Source organism: Mustela erminea, chromosome 5, assembly GCF_009829155.1.
Source record: "Mustela erminea isolate mMusErm1 chromosome 5, mMusErm1.Pri, whole genome shotgun sequence".
NCBI lineage: Eukaryota > Metazoa > Chordata > Mammalia > Carnivora > Mustelidae > Mustela > Mustela erminea.
Window position 1 is genome coordinate 60984597 of NC_045618.1, and position 17404 is coordinate 61002000.

At 39.1% G+C, this 17404-nt stretch overlaps 1 protein-coding gene across 10 annotated transcripts in view; it reads left to right on the plus strand.

Annotated features, from left to right (window-relative positions):
• The window catches only part of EIF2AK4 (eukaryotic translation initiation factor 2 alpha kinase 4), a 111214-nt gene extending 97587 nt beyond the window's left edge, over positions 1-13627 (plus strand). For 8 of the 10 annotated variants that reach the window (XM_032343250.1, XM_032343252.1, XM_032343251.1 and 5 more), the window contains 7 exons: positions 3189-3301; positions 6419-6477; positions 7338-7435; positions 9445-9513; positions 10037-10081; positions 12742-12860; positions 13392-13627. In XM_032343250.1, coding sequence (XP_032199141.1) covers positions 3189-3301; positions 6419-6477; positions 7338-7435; positions 9445-9513; positions 10037-10081; positions 12742-12860; positions 13392-13449 — 561 coding nt within the window. In that variant the 3' untranslated portion in view covers positions 13450-13627. Of the gene's footprint in view, positions 1-3188; positions 3302-6418; positions 6478-7337; positions 7436-9444; positions 9514-10036; positions 10082-12741; positions 12861-13391 lie in introns of those variants that run through there. The other 2 variants (XM_032343253.1, XM_032343255.1) reach the window with 2 other exon arrangements.
• The last annotated feature ends 3777 nt before the right edge of the window (positions 13628-17404 follow it).

Genomic DNA, 17404 nt, shown 5'->3' on the forward strand with positions numbered 1-17404 from the left:
TTTTTCATCTCTGTAAGTTTCATTTGTATCTTTATATGTCTTCCATTTCTCTCAGAGTTTTTGTTTCCTTTCCATTTTTACAAAATTTAGAATAGTCATTTTAGGGGCACTTAGCTGGCTCAGTCAGTAGAGCATGTGACTTTTGATCTTGGGATTGTGAGTGTAAGCCCCATGTTGAGTGTAGAAACAACTTGAAAATCTTCCCCAAAAATAGTCGTTTTAAGGTGCTTGCCTACTAATTCCATCATTTCTGACACTTCTCAGTCTGTTTCTATCATTTCTTGAGGTTATGAGTCATATTTTCATACCACTTTGCATGCCAGTAATTTTTTTTTTAAGATTTTATTTATTTATTTGACAGAGAAAGAGAGAACAAGCAGGGGGAGCTGCATGCAGAGGGAGAGTAAAGGGAGAAGCAGATTCCCCACTGAGCAGGGAGCCTGACACAGAGCTAGATCCCAGGACCCTGGAATAATGACCTGAATCAAAGGCAGATGCTTAACTGACTGAGCCACCCAAACCCTCCTGCCAGTAATTTCTGATTGGTTGTTAGACATTCCTGGATGCTAGGTTTTATGTCCCTATAAATACTGTTGGGCTTTATTCTGGGGTGTAGTTAAGATTCTTGAATTGCTTGATCTTTTCCAGGCTTCATTTTATACATTGTTAGGGCAGATCCAGGGCAGCTGTTGGTCTAAGCCTGAGTTAACCCCATTGGTACAAAGCAATACCCTTAGGAGGATTCTGCCTGTGTATTCTGAGGTCTTCTACCCTGATAAGAGTAACAACTCTTCCCAGCCCTATGAATTCCAGAAATTACTCTGCCTACTTGTTTCTGATGGTTGTTGCCCCAGTCTCAGAGAGTTTTCTTTCACTAATGCCCAGATCAGTTCTCTGGCAAGAATTGAGGGGACTGCTCCGCAGAGCTTCAGAAATTGTTCTTTCTCTGAGTGTGGAGCACTCTTCTCTTTAGTCCTCTGCCTTACAATCTCTAGCTGTCTGGGTCTACCTAAACTGTCTCCCCACCTGGGCAAGGCTCCGGGTCTTTTGGGTTCCATGTTCCTGTGCTGCAGTCTGCAGGCTTCTTCATCACAATAAAGGGGCACGGATATGGCACTCACTTTTTTTCCCTTCTCTTGAAAGATAGTTCTCACTGCTTGTTATCTAAGGTCTGAGAAACCATTGTTTTATGTGTTTTGTCTGACTTTCTAATTGTTTAAGGAAGGCAGTTCTTGCAGTAGTTATTCCTTTAAGATTTGAAAGTCCCCACTATTAGTCTGCTTATTAGTCACAAAATCATAAATGACCCTAAGAACAGGCCTCTTCCAGAACAGTGATTGCCGTCAAGCCTCTGCTGGGTAATTTGTGCCATAACACACTGCTATAATTAGCGAATTTTAAAAACTTAACTCAGTCTCCTTCCCAAAATTTATACTCTGTGGTCTTAATTCTGCCTTCTGGAGTAGTCAGCATAGTAAGTCTAATTTTTCATCCTCTCAGCTATCTTCAAATAAATTGTAGACCACTGCCATGTCTCTCTGCCCTCTTTCTGGTTCAGACATTCTGGTTATTTAAGCCATTCCTCTTAACATGATTTCTCAACTCCTTGACCCTCCTAGTTAACCTCCTCTGGACATTCCTTGTCAATGTCTGTCTTCAAATGTGGCACTAGAATTCTGCAGAGAATTCTAGCAGATTCTGACTAAATGAGAATGCTGTCTGACCCCTCGACCCAGATACTATATTTCTCCTCATACAGCTTACTACTGAACTCTTAGCAACCATGTGGCTCTTTGGCTTGTACTGAACTTAGCAACTAAAACCCATTGGCCCTTTCACAGTTACCACCATGTCTGGCTGGCCAGCTACAATGAGGGCTTTAATTATGGGACTTCATATTTATCTCCATTAAATGTGATCTTGTTCATTCCAGCACATTGTTTCATCCAGTCTCTCTTTAGAATCTTGCGTCATCTTCATACTTGAAGGGCAAGACATCAGTTCATTCATCCAGTCAGCAAGTGCATTTTAAGTGTTCACAGTGTGGGAGGGATACAATTTAAGATCCTAAAGGATACAGGGACACTAAAGTGTCAGGCCCTGCTGTCAAGGATCCTATAATCTGGTAGGAAACATAACACAATCGTTCATGATTATGAGTTAGAAAATGCTAAATGCCATGAGAGTCCTACAGTGCAAGTTCTCTGAGGGTTTAACAGTCTGGGAGATTACCTCAGAGGTAGCAGGGAAGTCTTCAGGGTGGAGGTGGGGTTTATGGGGAACCCTCGTGAATGGGCAGAATAGAGATAGGTGCTGATAGGAACTTCTAGGCAGAAGGAATGGCAAAGGTAATGGTAATTCTTCGAATAGCCTGTTCCGAAGTCAAGAGGGAGGCCAACAGAAAACTACTGTGGGTATTACCCTGAGTTAAGTCTACTCTGGGTGCAAAGAAGGATACTTCAGCAGGAGAGAATGGTTTTAGCTAGCTCCTAGAGAACAAACTGCCAACCAAGGAATTTGGACTTTATGTAGCAGCGAGTGGGGAGCCAGCATGTGTTTTGGACAGAAGGGGACATCAGAGTGCTATGTGAGGAAAATTAATATGCAGGGGTGTGTAGCATGGAACGGAGTGAGAGGAAAATAGAGTGGGAAGAATATAAGGCTGTTAGAAGCCAAGATTGAGTGCTGGCCATGGAGTGAAGATGAAAGAACAGATACCATAGAAGTGGATGACAGCACTTGAATTTGGAATGGAGAAGGGGGAGTGCTCTGGAAACCGGTGACTGGCGATGGGATGTTTAAGGAGAAGAATATGTGGAAGAATTAAATGAAATAGGAGCTGGTTAGTCTTGGCCTTTTAAAAAACCCAATCATTAGTGATAATCTTTTCTTCTCTATACCAGAGTTTCTCAACAGCCACAGTGACTTTTGGGGCCAGATAATTGTGGGGGCTGCTGTCCTAGGCACTATAAGAAGTTGAGCAGCACCCCAGGCCTCTACCCATGAGATGCTGGTAGCACCCCCTATAGCTATCACAACAAGAAAGCTCTCCAAACATTGCCAAATGCCCTGTGATGAGCAAAATTGCCCCTGGTTAGAACCACCAACCTAAAATGTTGACTTAGTTTTGTACTCTGATTCAGCCTGTTGGCTTCAAAAATTGATGGTTCTGTTTTATTCTTTTTAAGGTTAAGTCTTTTGAGAAGGAAAGGCAAACAGAGAAACATGTGCAGGAGTCTGATCTTATAGACCACGTTTTGCAGAAACTCAGAACTAAAGTCAGTGATGAAAGAACTATCAGGTAACAAAAGCCCAGAAAACCAGTTGTGACTACTTGTAGAACTTCTGTACCTTTATCTTAAACATCAGTTTGATCCTTTTGGGAAAAAAGATACATCAAAATAACTTTTAATGGATCATTCTGTTGCTTTTGAATAGCTCAGCAGTTTAAATATGTAACCCCTGCATAAGACTAATCATAGTTTCAGGGTTTGTTTTTCATAACATATCAGAGAATATTTTATCAGTTTGAAAGGCCCAATGGGCCAAAATTATCCTATTTGGCTTTTTAATCAGTACATTTTGGTAGTGTTATGTCAAAGTATTTGAAAGACCTAATATATCCTGGGAGAATGTCATATACTCAAGATGGAAATATAAATTGTTTCAACTCTCTGGATAGGAATTTAACAGAGTTAAAATTGCCTTAAAACTAAAAATTAAAAAGAAATGCCCAGTAATTCTACTTTTAGGAATTTATAGTAAAAATTATTCCATGAGGGTACATATAAAGATGCCTAGCAAGACACTGTTTAATAACAGTTTCAATTTTTTTGGTCTCAGAACCACTTTACACCCTTACAAATTATTTGAGGACACCAAAGAACTTTGTTTATATGGTTTATATCTATCAGTAATTTTTTAGAAATTAAAACATTTTTAAAATACTTATTTGAAAATAACAGTAAACTCGAGGCACCTGGGTAGCTCAAGTCAGTAGCTCCAGTCATGATCTTGGGTTCCTGGAATCCAGCCTGTCCTGCTCAGTGGGGAATCTGCTTCTTCCTCTCCCTCTGCCCCTCCCTCCCCCCTCATATGTGCTCTCTCTCTCACACACACAAATAAGTTAAAAATCTTTAAAAAAATAAAATAAATCCATTTTCCAAAACAAAAATGTTGGAAGAGTGACAATTTGACATTTTACAGATAATGCATTGTTCTACATTTTTGTAATTTCTTTAACACTTCAGTAGAAAAAAACAAGATTGTCACTATCTGCGTCTGCATTCAGTATGCTTTACTATCATCCATCATACAGTCTCTGGAAAATTCCATAACCCATTTGTGAAAGGATGACCCAAAAAAGGTAGAGGTTTGGAAGAGGCTTTTTAAATCTGTAAAAAAAGATAAATAACATTTTATATTATGGTGAAAATTGTTTTGACCTTGCAGACCTGTGCAAGGACCTCAGGAACTTCAGAGCTCCCTAGACAACACTTGGAGAATCTCCAACAGTATTACAACACTGATGGGTAGAAAATTGTTTGGATTATAGTAAATACGATGAAATGGTGTATAGCCTTTAAAAAACATGATTCTAGGGGCGCCTGGGTGGCTCAGTGGGTTAAGCCGCTGCCTTCGGCTCGGGTCATGATCTCAGGGTCCTGGGATCGAGCCCCGCATCGGGCTCTCTGCTCGGCAGGGAGCCTGCTTCCTTCCCTTCTCTCTCTCTCTGCCTGCCTCTCTGCCTACTTGTGATCTCTCGCTGTCAAATAAATAAATAAAATCTTTAAAACAAAAACAAAAACAAAAACAAAAAAAAACATGATTCTAGGGGTGCCTGGCTGGCTCTGTCACTAGAGCATGTAGCTCTTGATCTCAGGGTCATGAGTTTGAGGGCCACATTGGGTGTAGAATTTACTTTAAAAAAAAAAAAAAAAAAAGATTCTTACATAGCTGAATTTATTATTGAAATCTGTCCACAGGTAAGATAAATGATCCTGGTTTTTTCAACCAAAATACATAGCCTACTGTCTGGAATGATATATCAGATTTTTTAAAAGATTTTTATTTATTTGAGAGAGAGCACAGAGAGAGACTGAGAGGGAGAAGCAGACTCCCCACTGAGCAGAGAACCCGATCCCAGGACCCTGGGATCATGACCTGAGCTGAAGGCAGATGCTTAACTGACCCAGGTGCCCCCCCAATTTTTAACTATTTTTAACCAGAAATAACTATAGTTCTGGTTAGTGGGATTACAAGGGATCTTAATTATCTTTAAATTTCTATAATTTTCTATAAATGTACAACTTTTAAAAATGTATTTGCTTTATATTTTTATAATATATATGCTTATTTACTATTTACATAATTTTTATATATGCTTATAATCAACAATACTTTTTTTTTTTGCTTGTATCAATGATTCTTAATCGGGGGACATTTGGCACTGTTTGCAGGTATTTTGGGTAGTTAGAACTGGGGGTGCTACTAGTATCTAGTAGAGACCAGGGATACTGCTAATCATCCTACAGTGCACATGAGTGACCCCCCCCAATACCCCCAGCCAAAAATTATCTGGCCCCAAATGCCATAGTGCCAACAGTGAAAAACCTTGGCTTATATAAAATAAACATTCTTACTTTCTTCTCCCTCCCTCACCCCAGGCTCCTTCCCATCTGCACCTAGCTTGAATAAATTCACTGTCAGGCTTTTTCTGAGGAAATAAAATGTTCTAGAAGTACCAGGTATTAGGATTACTGACCTCCAAAAAAGGTAGAGGTTTAGAAGAGAAAACATAAAATACTCAACTAAATTAATAGTACAGACAAACATTATTAAGACACTTAAAAGGCCCAGATGGGATTCAGTTTTAGCAGGGAAAAGTTTAAGATCTCTCTTCCATGTGCATGATTACTTCCCTGTTTTCCCAAGATAGAGTGCTATTGTGTCTCTCAAAGGCTGTAAGCTAATTCAATCTTTAAAGAAATATCCATTCACAGCTTTTGAAAGAATCTCCCATTACTAAATGTTCTCTTGTGGGTGATCACCAAGGTTGCTGCCATAATAAAGGGGCATGCCGATGCTAATATTTCCTTGTATTGTGAGCAGAGCGGAAAGAACACCCATTATAGTTCATTGAAATTAGCCTCTTATGTTGAGCTAGCATTTCAAACATAGCTGAATAAATCCAAATGTTGTCTTTGGGCATTTAATTTGAAATGACATTCTTTGTAATTCTTAATGGCTCCTGACCAAAAGCATAATTAAGTTCAAATTTTATTTCTCCCACTAATAACCAATATTTAATTTCTACATTGAATAGGAAAAAAGGGCTCACTTTAAGTTATCTTGTGTTGCTCTACTGACTGTTTTCTAATTGTTTTTTGTTTTTTTGTTTTGTTTTGCTTGTTTTTAGAGAAGCTTCTGATAATCTTGCAGTGCAAAATCTGAAGGGGTCCTTTTCTAATGCTTCAGGTATTGACTAATTATAATCTAAACATAATAATGCTGTGTGTGTGTGTGTGTTTGTTTGCTGCTCTGACTCCTTGTTGCATCAGAAATATATCTTTAAAGTAACAGATAAAATTAATTGTACCAAACAAATGGAATTTCTCTCTATGCTTTTAAACTCACATCCTAGAAGAGGACTAGGAGTTTAGTGATTACTCTAATTGCAGTACAGCTCTGTCTTCCTGCCTTATTTTCACAACCAGTTTAATCTTCCTTTGACTCAGTTTACTGTACAAATTAAATGTGGTTAATTTTCCTGGGAATTTTCCCCACACATAAGATTGAAAGCCAAGAGGGAACAGTGGTGATAGTTAAATCTTTAGTTTCATCACATCTGCTAGTCTTACTGAAAAAGAAATGTCCCACTTATGTCCACAGGAAGACATATTTGCCTTTTAACAAAGAACTGGGTCTTTTTGGTTTGTTAGCACTGACTTTCTGCCACTGTTAGATTTCAAATACTTTGAGGAATTTAAAGTATTAGAGTTTGAGAGATAGTAAGTTTTATTTTATTTTATTTTATTTTATTTTTGCTTTAGGTTCATGAGGTTTGGGTGACTTGTATAGAATCCCTACGTCTTTGTCATTTTCTGCTCCCACTCCTACCTGAGAATCTTGACAGAAGCACTGAAACTTCTGGGGGTTAGGGTTCTGGGTTCCTCCAGGTCAAGAGCAGCTAGTTGCAGAGATGGAAAACAAAGCCCAGATAGAAATCTAGCCCATAGAATCACAGTAGAGTGGTATTCCTCTATCTCTGCCATCTCTGTGGTGTGTTACATAAAGTGGGACCAGATAAGACCATAAATTTGGCAACTCTGTTTCAGGTTTGTTTGAAATCCATGGAGCTGCAGTTGTCCCCATTGTGAGTGTGATAGCCCCAGAGAAGCTGTCAGCCAGCACTCGGAGGCGATATGAAACTCAGGTACATATACTTTCCTCAGCTTTCTAATGTAAACTACAAAGGAGGAAGAAAACTGGAAAGGACGATAAGAAATGGTTTCCTGGAAAGAGTTTTCTTTGCAGTTCCTTAACTTGGTAGCTTCTGAAAATTTCATCAACAAGGCATCTCTCTGGTGTTAGGATTCTGCTCCATTTGTCCTCCCAAAGAGGCATCCATGTACATTATAGGCACCTACAAGTATCGTCACTAAGAAGCACTGTCAGAATTACTTGATCTAAACAAAGACTTTGTGATTTGGATATAATGACAGAGGGGTTGCTTTGTTCCTGTTCTAAGTAACAGAGCAGGGATGCCTGGGTGGCTCAGTTGGTTGAGTGTCTGCCTTCGGCCCAGTTCCAGATCCTGGGGTAGAGTCCCACATTGGGCTGCTTGCTTAGGAGGGAGGCTGTTTCTCTCTCTGCCCGTTGCTCCCCTCGCTTGTGCGCTCTTTCTGACAAATATGTAAGTAAATAAAGTATTTATTGGAAAAAAAAAAAAGGAAGTAACAAAGCAGAAGAGAACTATTCCAAGACTTTAAGCAGGTTTCCCACTGCATACATGTTTTTGGTATTTGCTATCTGCCTAATTCTGTGTGAAATGCTGCATAAAATTTAAAAGACATGGCACGACCCCAATCCTCAAAGAGTTTGTAACCTTAGAAGCACAGGCATTATATACTTAGAGAACAACAAAAGAGAAGTAACAGAATGCTGCATTAGATACACTGAAAGTGAGTGTTGGACATGGGAACATTGTAGAGATCAGTGTCTGCTTGGATGATAGATGAAGGCTTCCTGGAGCAGGGAATCCCTGAAGTATTTAAATAGGTGGGGAGGAAAGATAGGGCAGTCCTCCGGTTAATGAGCTAAGTCAGGACACTGGCCTCACTTGGGAAGTGGGTATTAGAGAGCAGTCATTATTTAGAAATATGATTAGAGGGGCACCTGGGTGGCTCAGTTAAGTTTTCTGACTCTTGATTTCAGGTCGTCATGATCTAAGCGTTGTGAGATCAAGCCCCAAGTCGGGCACCATGCTCAGGGTGGAGTCTCCTTCTCTTTCTTTCAGCCTCTCTGCTTGCTCATGCTCGTTCTCTCAAATACTTTTTTTAATTAACATATAATGTATTATTTGCCCCAGGGGTACAGGTCTGTGGACCATCAGGCTTACACATTTCACAGCACTCACCATAGTCCATACCCTCCCCAATGTCCATAACCCAGCTGCCCTATCCCTGCCTTCCATATCCCCCTAGCAACCCTCACTTAAAGAGTCTCTTACGGTATGTCTTCAAATAAACGAATCTTTAAAAAAAAAAAAATGACTAGATCAAAATAGAAAAGATTAAGTTACCTCACTTTTATATCGCACTCTTAGCTGTTTCTCAGTATAGTGGACCGGCAACTCATTTTCACATCTTTGTTCTATGCTCATCCCCTACCATATTTCAGTTCCATGTCCTTATTGCTATCATCTTCCCCTTTTTCCAAATTTAGCTTAATACCAAAATCCCCTTACTTCCACATGCAGTTTCAATGCCCTGAGCTTCTAGGGGTCATTTCAAAGTTATAAAGAAATAAGTGGATTATTATCAAAACAGGCTTTAGGGGGTGCCTGGGGGGGTCAGTTGTTAAACAGCTGCCTTTGGCTCAGGTCATGATCCCAGGGTCCTGGGATAGAGCCCTGCATTGGGCTCCCTGCTGGGCAGGAAGCCTGCTTCTCTCTCTACCACTCCTCCCTGCTTGTGTTCCTTCTCTTGCTGTCAATTACAAATCTTAAAAAAACAAAAACAAAAACAAAAAAACTATAAAATCTCAGTTGTCCTGAGATCCAGATAGGCTGGGCATTCATCTTTCCAAGTCGTAGATAATCTTTGGAAGCCCTGCTAGGCCTTAGTTTGTCCCTCATGGTTGTTTACTACAATAGGAAATAAAATGGCAAGAACAATGATTTGTGTTGACAGGCTCTGAATTCTGACATGTCTTCTTGTTTAGGTACAAACACGACTTCAGACCTCCCTTGCCAACTTACATCAGAAAAGCAGTGAAATTGAAATTTTGGCTGTAAGTTGCTCTAACGTTTTGAAAACTGCCTGTGTCCCTGTGATCAAAGTCATTTCCTCAGAGGTCAGGGCATTTTTGCTCCCCACGTACAGTTTGGGGATGCAGGCCTTTCATCACTGATGTGAACCGCATGTAATCTAAATCTGTAAAAACTGGGGAGAAAATGGAAGGTTTTGTGTTTGTCCTGTATTCTTCATCTGGAAGATGGGGGGGCAGGGGAAGTAAAAACAAGAATCACAATTTTTCTAAAATGTTTCAGACCTTTGCCTTATTAACACATGGAGTATAGGCAGCAGCATGAAGCCTTTGGGGTGTACTGTGAGGACTGGGGCTATCTGTTTGCCAGTGCTGACATCTTACTACTCAATGGTTCATTTATATGTGCTTGATTTGATACAGCACAGTAGCATCCCAGATTGTGTAAGCCTGATTCATGTTGCTCCATCCAAAGTGACACCATTGTGACAAGTCAGTATGTGCTGCCTAGGGTCCCCTGACAGATGACATTTTTGTGTATCAACAGGTGGATCTACCCAAAGAAACAATCTTACAGTTTTTATCATTAGAGGTAAGCAAGATGAATTCTTGTGCATTGTGGCCTTTAAAATTCCGAAGCTTTGCTATTATTTTGCCAGAACATAGTTGAAAATGGCATTACTGGGCGCCTGGGTGGCTCAGTGGGTTAAAGCCTCTGCCTTCGGCTCAGGTCATGATCCCAGGGTCCCTGGATCGAGCCCCGCATCAGGCTCTCTGCTCAGGAGGGAGCCTGCTTCCCTTTCTCTCTCTCTCTGCCTACTTGTGATGTCTGTCTTTAAAATAAATAAATAAAATCTTAAGAAAGAAAGAAAATGGCATTACTTTCTTAGTGATACTAGATATTTTTCGAGCAGTTCCAGAAATTTACTTAACATTGTTCCTTTTATGTGACATAGATATTACTAAACAACTAAATCAGATTTTGAGAGAATCATAATTTTCTAGTGACTTTTAAATTTCAGAGATTAACATCTTACACATTTACTTTGTGTCAGGCTCTGGCAGGCCTTACTCTAAGCATTTTTCAAATATTAATTCATTTAACAATAACAAGCTCAAGAGGTAGGTACTGTTATCCCCATTATATAAACAAACAGAAGCAGAAGGATTTTACATTTTATGGAGAATGGAAGAAGAGATATTAAGTATCTTGTTCAACGTTAACCTACTAGTAATGCTAACAGAGCCAAGATTTGAACTTAGGCTAGGGGAATCTATATTCCTAACCACCATACAATGCTGCCTCAGACCTTCATTTCAACTAGGGAAGGATATATAGAACTAGAACCACATGAAAGATATTTTTGTAAAAATTAAGTTAGGTCATTAGATATATTTAAAACTTTTATGGGTAGCACAGAAAACAAATAATCCAATTAAAAAATGGGCAGAATACATGGACAGACGTTCTTCTAAAGAATAAATACGGATGGCCAACAGACAGATGTATAGATGTTCAACATCAGGGAGATACAAACTAAGACTACAGTGGGATATCACTTCATATCTGTTAGAATGGCTAAAATCAACAAGGCAAGAAACAACAAGTGTTGGAGAGGATGTGGAGAAATAGGAACCCTAATGCAGTTGGTAGGAATACAAACTGGAAAGTTAAAAATGGGGCGCCAAGGTGGCTCAGTCCGTTAAGCATCTGCCTTCAGCTCAGGTCATAGCCCTGAGACTGAGCCCTGCATCAGGATCCCTGCTCAATGGGGAGCCTGCTTCTCCTGGTCCCTTTGCCTGCTGCTCCCCCTGTGTGTGCTCCCCGCCTCCGTCAAATAAAATCTTAAAAAAAAAGTTAAAAATGGAGCTACTCTGCAATCCAGTAAATGCACTACTAGGTATTTATCCAAAAAATACAAAACACTAATTCAAAGAGATACATGCACCCCTATGTTTATAGCAGCTTTATTTACAATAGCCTAATTACAGAAGCAGCTGAATGTCTACCAATAAATGAATGACAAAGATGTGGGGGGATGGGTGTGTGTGTGTGTGTGTGTGTGTGTGTGCGCATGCACGCGCAGAACATAATGGAAAATTCAGCCATTAAAAAAAAAAAAGAAAGAAAGAAATCGTGCCATTTGCAACAACATGGATAAAGCTAGAGAGCAGAATGCTAAGTGGAATAAACCAGAGAAAGACAAATACCAAATGATTCCCCTTTTATGTGGATTTTAAGAAACAAAGAAAATGAGCAAAGAAAAAAAGACAAACCAAGAAACACTCTTAATTATAGAGACTAAACTCTATAATTTAGGGGGGGGGATGGGTAAAATAGGTGATGGGGATTAAGGAGTACACTTCTCATGATGAATATGGAGTAATGTACAAAAAACTGTTGAATCACTCTATAGTACAGCTGAAACTAATGATACTATATGTTAACCATAATGGATTTAAGAAGTTTTTAGTGGGTAACCTTTTTATCAAATAGCCTAGTAACTTTAAAAACTCTGAGTATTCTTTTTTTTTTTTTTTTTTTTTTTTTTTTTTTTTTAAAAGATTTTTATTTATTCATTTGACAGAGAGAGATCACAAGCAGGCAGAGAGAGAGGAGGAGGCAGGCTCCCCGCTGAGCAGAGAGCCCGATGCGGGGCTCGATCCCAGGACTCTGAGATCATGACCCGAGCCGAAGGCAGCGGCTTAACCCACTGAGCCACCCAGGCGCCACCTCTGAGTATTCTTAATAGCAAAGATAACGAATTACAATCACAGCTATAGATGATTTTTTTAAATATCCTATTAAATACCTTTTTTGCTTATCTGGAGCATTTAGTCAGATTTGCTCCAGAACTGACATTTCATACACCTTCTGATGTCATCTTATAAATGGGCATATATGCCACTGTGCTTGCAATTACGACTTTATGATCCACTCAGGTGGAGGCGCACATAGGTGGTACTTCCGTTTTCCACAAAATAAATGGGCAGAAATAACTGGTCTAAAGGTACAGTAGCACACTGTGGCTGAAGCACTGAGCTAATTGGGATCAAATAAGGAATCTTGTTGTAAAAAAAATTGATGCTTCAAAGGAAGAACCCCAGCAGTCGCCCCACTGGTTCTGTCTATAACTGGTATTTTTTTCAGTACACTTAAAGGGGGAATGGCAGTGGCATTTCGTCAGTGACCCAGGAAAAGCCAGTTAATAAACGTTAGTAGCTGTATTAAGTCTTATCTATTTTTCCTAGTGGGATGCTGATGAACAGGCATTTAACACAACTGTGAAGCAGCTGCTGTCACGCCTGCCAAAGCAGAGATACCTCAAATTAGTCTGTGATGAAATTTATAACATCAAAGTGGAAAAAAAGTAAGTTATTGCTAAGGTATTACAGGTGTCAGTATGGGTTAAAACTCAAGGGATTTAAAGTGACACATTTTATTGTCTTGTTGAGGGTTGATGGCTGATAAACCATTGTTAGAAATGCACCTGATAATCAGTAAATCTTGTTCAGGACTGCAATCACAGTCACAATTTGTCAATAACAAAACACAGTACTGCCAGGAGTAGCTGTCCCAATTACAATTTTCGTCACCCAGGCAACTTCTAGCAGTGTCTACATTAAAGGGAACTGCTGTGACTGCTTTGCTATAGGTCCTCATGTGGGAATGCCAGTCATTCATGTTACCATCTGCTTAAAAGGCAACAAGAAAACCTGTGAAGTGTTTTATGTAGGGCCTTACATACAGACCCATGCCACTCAAAGCTTCTATAACATATCATTTTTTTAATCACTAGCCTTCCATCTTTTTTTAAACAAAACTTACAGTTAAGTGTTCTAAAAAAATTTTAAGTTTGTTCTTCATCCATTATATTGATCCTACCTTTTCTCTTTTGCAGGGTATCTGTATTATTCCTGTATAGCTACAGAGACGACTACTACCGAATCTTATTTTAATCCTAAAGAACGGTCATTATCTTGTTCTAAGACAGGAGCTTATCCTATGAAATGTTGTACATTCATTGTAATTTTAACTTTACATTGTAAGAAGCTGCCCTACAAAGTTGAGCTTTGTAAGTTTTTCATATGTAATATATAAATTTATCTTTTTTAATATAATAAATGCTTTCATATACCTGCTGCTTTTGAGTTGCAAATCTGTTAACACTGAAGGCTTTGTGGCACTAGAACACAAAATAACCCTGTTTTTTCCCCTTAATTCTAATGACTAAGGAAGTGCCCAAGCCACCCCCAATAAATCAACCCCAAAGGTCCAAATCAAGACACACAGTAATTAAAGCAGCAAAAAGTAGTAGTGAAGAGAATTTTAAAGTAGCAAGAAAAAACAGTTACTACAGGGAAACCCTGTAAGGCTATCAGCTAATTTCTCAGCAGAAACTTTCAGCAGAAAGGAGTGCCATGATAAATTCAAACTGCTGAAAGAAAAAAGCCTGCAGCCAAAAATACTCTATCCAGCAAACCTAACACTCAGAAGAGAAGGATACAGAGTTTCTCAAATAAAAGTTAAAGAAACACATGACCACTAAATCAGCCCTATAAGAAGTGTTAAAGATCTATGACTCAGTGGACAGAAAAAAATCATAGTAGCCACAAGAAAAGTACAAAGCACCAAAGCAATAAAATTAAGTATATCTGTAAAAATTAGTCAAGGAAGAACAAACAACAAAAAAGGATGTAAAGTATGACACCATACACTTAGAAATGCAGTAGGGAGAGAAGTAAAGAACAGGTCAATCTTAAGTGAACATCAACTTAATATAGACTGCTATATACTTATGAAGTTAGATACTAACCTAATGGCTACCACAAATTAAAAATCAGTAATGGATATGCAAAAAATAGAGAAAAGAATACCACTAAGGAAAGCCTGCAAACCATGAGAGCAGAGAGCAAGGGAGGAAAGAAACCAAGAACTACAAAAACAACCATAAAATAAGTAACAAAACCATACACAAAAATAAATTCAAAATGGTTGAAAAGACCTAAATGTAAGACAGGAAACCATCAAAATACTAAAGGAGAAAACAGGCAGCATTTCTGACCTCAGCCATAGCAACTTCTTCCTAGACACATCTCCAGAGGCAAGGGAAACAAGCAAAAGTGAACTATTGGGACATCATCAGAATAAAAAGCTGTATAGTGAAGGAAACAAACTAAAAGGCAACCAACAGATTGGGAGCATAAGACATACTGGATAAAGGGCTAATATCCAGAAATATAAAGAATTCAACAAAACACCCCAAAAGTAATCCAGTAAAAAAAGGTGCAGAAGACATAAACAGACGTTTCTTCAAAGAAGACCTACAAATGGCTAACAGATGCATGAAAAAATGTTCAACATCGCTCATCATCAGGGAAATAAAACCACAATGAGATACTACCTCACACCAGTCAAATGGCTAAAATTAACAACTTAGGAAACAACAGATGTTGGCAAGGATGCAGAAAAAGGAGAACCCTTTTGCACCGTTGGTGGGAATGCAAACTTGTGCAGCCATACTGGAAAACAGTATGGAGGTTCCTCAAAAAAGTTAAAAACAGAACTATACTATGAACCAGCAATTGCACTACTAGGTATTTATCCAAAGGATACAAAAATGCTGATTTGAAGGGGCATATGCTCCCCAATGTTTAAAATAGCATTATCAACAACAGCCAAAATGGAAAGAGCCCAAATTTCCATCGATTGATGAATGGATAAAGAAGATGTGATATATATACACAATAGAGTATTATTCAGTCATCAAAAAATAAAATCTTGCCATTTGCAACACTGGATGGAACTAGAGTGTATGATGCTAAGCAAAGTCAAAGACATATATCATGATCTTACTCATACATGGGATTTAAGAAACCAAACAAATGAACATAGGAGAAGGGAAGGAGAAATAAAAACAGAGAGGCAGGGAAACTATAAGTGACATTTTAAAAAAAGATTTGAGAGTGAGAGAGCATGGACACAAGTTGGGTGAAGGGCAGAAGAGGGAGAAGCAGACTCCCTGGTCAACCGGGAGCCTGACGTGGGGCTGAATCCCTGGACTCCAGGATCATGACCTGAGCCAAAGGCAGATGCTTAACGGACTGAGCCACCTAAGTGCCCCAAACCATAAGTAACTCTCAACTATAAAGAACAAACTGAGGGTTGTGGGTGGGGAGGGGAGTGGGGGGGGGTGGACTAAATGGGTGGTGGGCATTAAGGAGGGCACTTATGATGAGCACTGGGTATTACATGTGAGTAATGAATGACTAAATTCTCCTGAAACCAATACTACACTATATGTTATCTAACAAATTTAAATAAAAGTAAGTCACAAAATGACACTAAGTACAAAACTATCAAAAATTACTTTGCAAATGGACTAAATGCTCCAATCAAAAGACAAAAGGTGATGGATAAAAAAGTAAGACCTATCTACATGTTGACTATAAGACACTCATTTCAGTCCCAAAGACACCTGCAAACTGAAAGTGAAAGGATGAGAAAGCATTTATGCAAATGGAAGTGAAAAGAAAGGAGGGGCAGGGTGTTGCAATCCTTATATGGGACAAAATAGACTTTAAAATAGAGTATTATGGTACCTGGGTTAAACCTGTGTTATTAATTGTCTGACTCTTGGTCTCGGCTCAGTTCATGATCTCAGGGTCATTAGATGGAGCCCCACACTGAGCACTGCATTAGATGGACTAAATGCATCTGGGGTCTGTGCTTAGCACATAGTCTTCTTGGTATTCTTGCTCTCTCTCTCTCTGCCTCTGTCCCTCCCCACAATCCCACAGTCTCTCTCTCTCAAATAAATCCTGGGGTGCCTGAGTGGCTCAGTTGGTTAAGTGTATGCTTTTGGCTCAGGTCATGATCCCAGGATTCTGGGATCAAGCCCTGCATGAGGCTCCCCACACCTGCTTCTCTCTCTCCCTCTGCTGCTCCCCTGCTTGTGCTCCCTCTGTCAAATAAATAAATAAAATCGTTAAAAAAAAAAAAAAGTCTTTAAAAAAATAAAAATAAATGAAAGACTTTAACAAGAGATGAAGAAGGGCACTACATAATAGTAAAGGGACAATCCAACAAGAGAACGTAACAATTAAAACTCTTTATGCACCCAACATGGAAGCACCCAAATACTTAAAGCAGGCAGTAAATAAAGGAAGTAATCAAGAATAAATAATACAGTAACAGTCGGGGACTTTAACACCCCACTTATATCAAAAGATATATCATCTTAGGAGAAAATCAAGGAAACTGGTTTTCAATGATACACTGGACAAGATGGATCTAACAGATATATTCTGAACATTCCATTATAAAACAGCAAAATACACATTCCATTCAAGTGCACATGGAACACTCTCCAGAAGAGATCACAAATCAGTCCACTAAGCAAGCCTCAACAAGTAAGTTATACCATGCATCTTTTCCAATCACAATGCTATGGTACTAGAACTCAACCACAAGAAAAAAATCTTCCTGGAAAGAGGGACACCTGGGTGGCTCAGTAGGTTAAACATCTGCCTTTGGCTCAGGTCATGATCCCAGGGTGCTGGGATTAATATCCACATCGGGATTCTTGCTCCGTGGGGAGCCTGCTTCTCCCTCTGCCTGCTGCTACTTGCTTGTGCTTGCTCTCTGGCAAATAAAGAAATAAAATCTTAAAAAAAAAAAAAAAAAATCCGGAAAGAGCACAAATACACAGAGGTTAAATAAGATGTTACTCAACAGTGACTGGGTCAACCACAAAAATCAAAAAGGAAATAAAAAAAATACATGGAAACAAATGAAAATGAAAATACAATGGTTCAAAATCTTCAGGGTGTGGCAAAAGCAGTTCTAAGAGGGAAGTTTATAGCAAGAGGTCTACATCGAGAAGCAAGAAAAATCTCAAATAATATAAGCTTA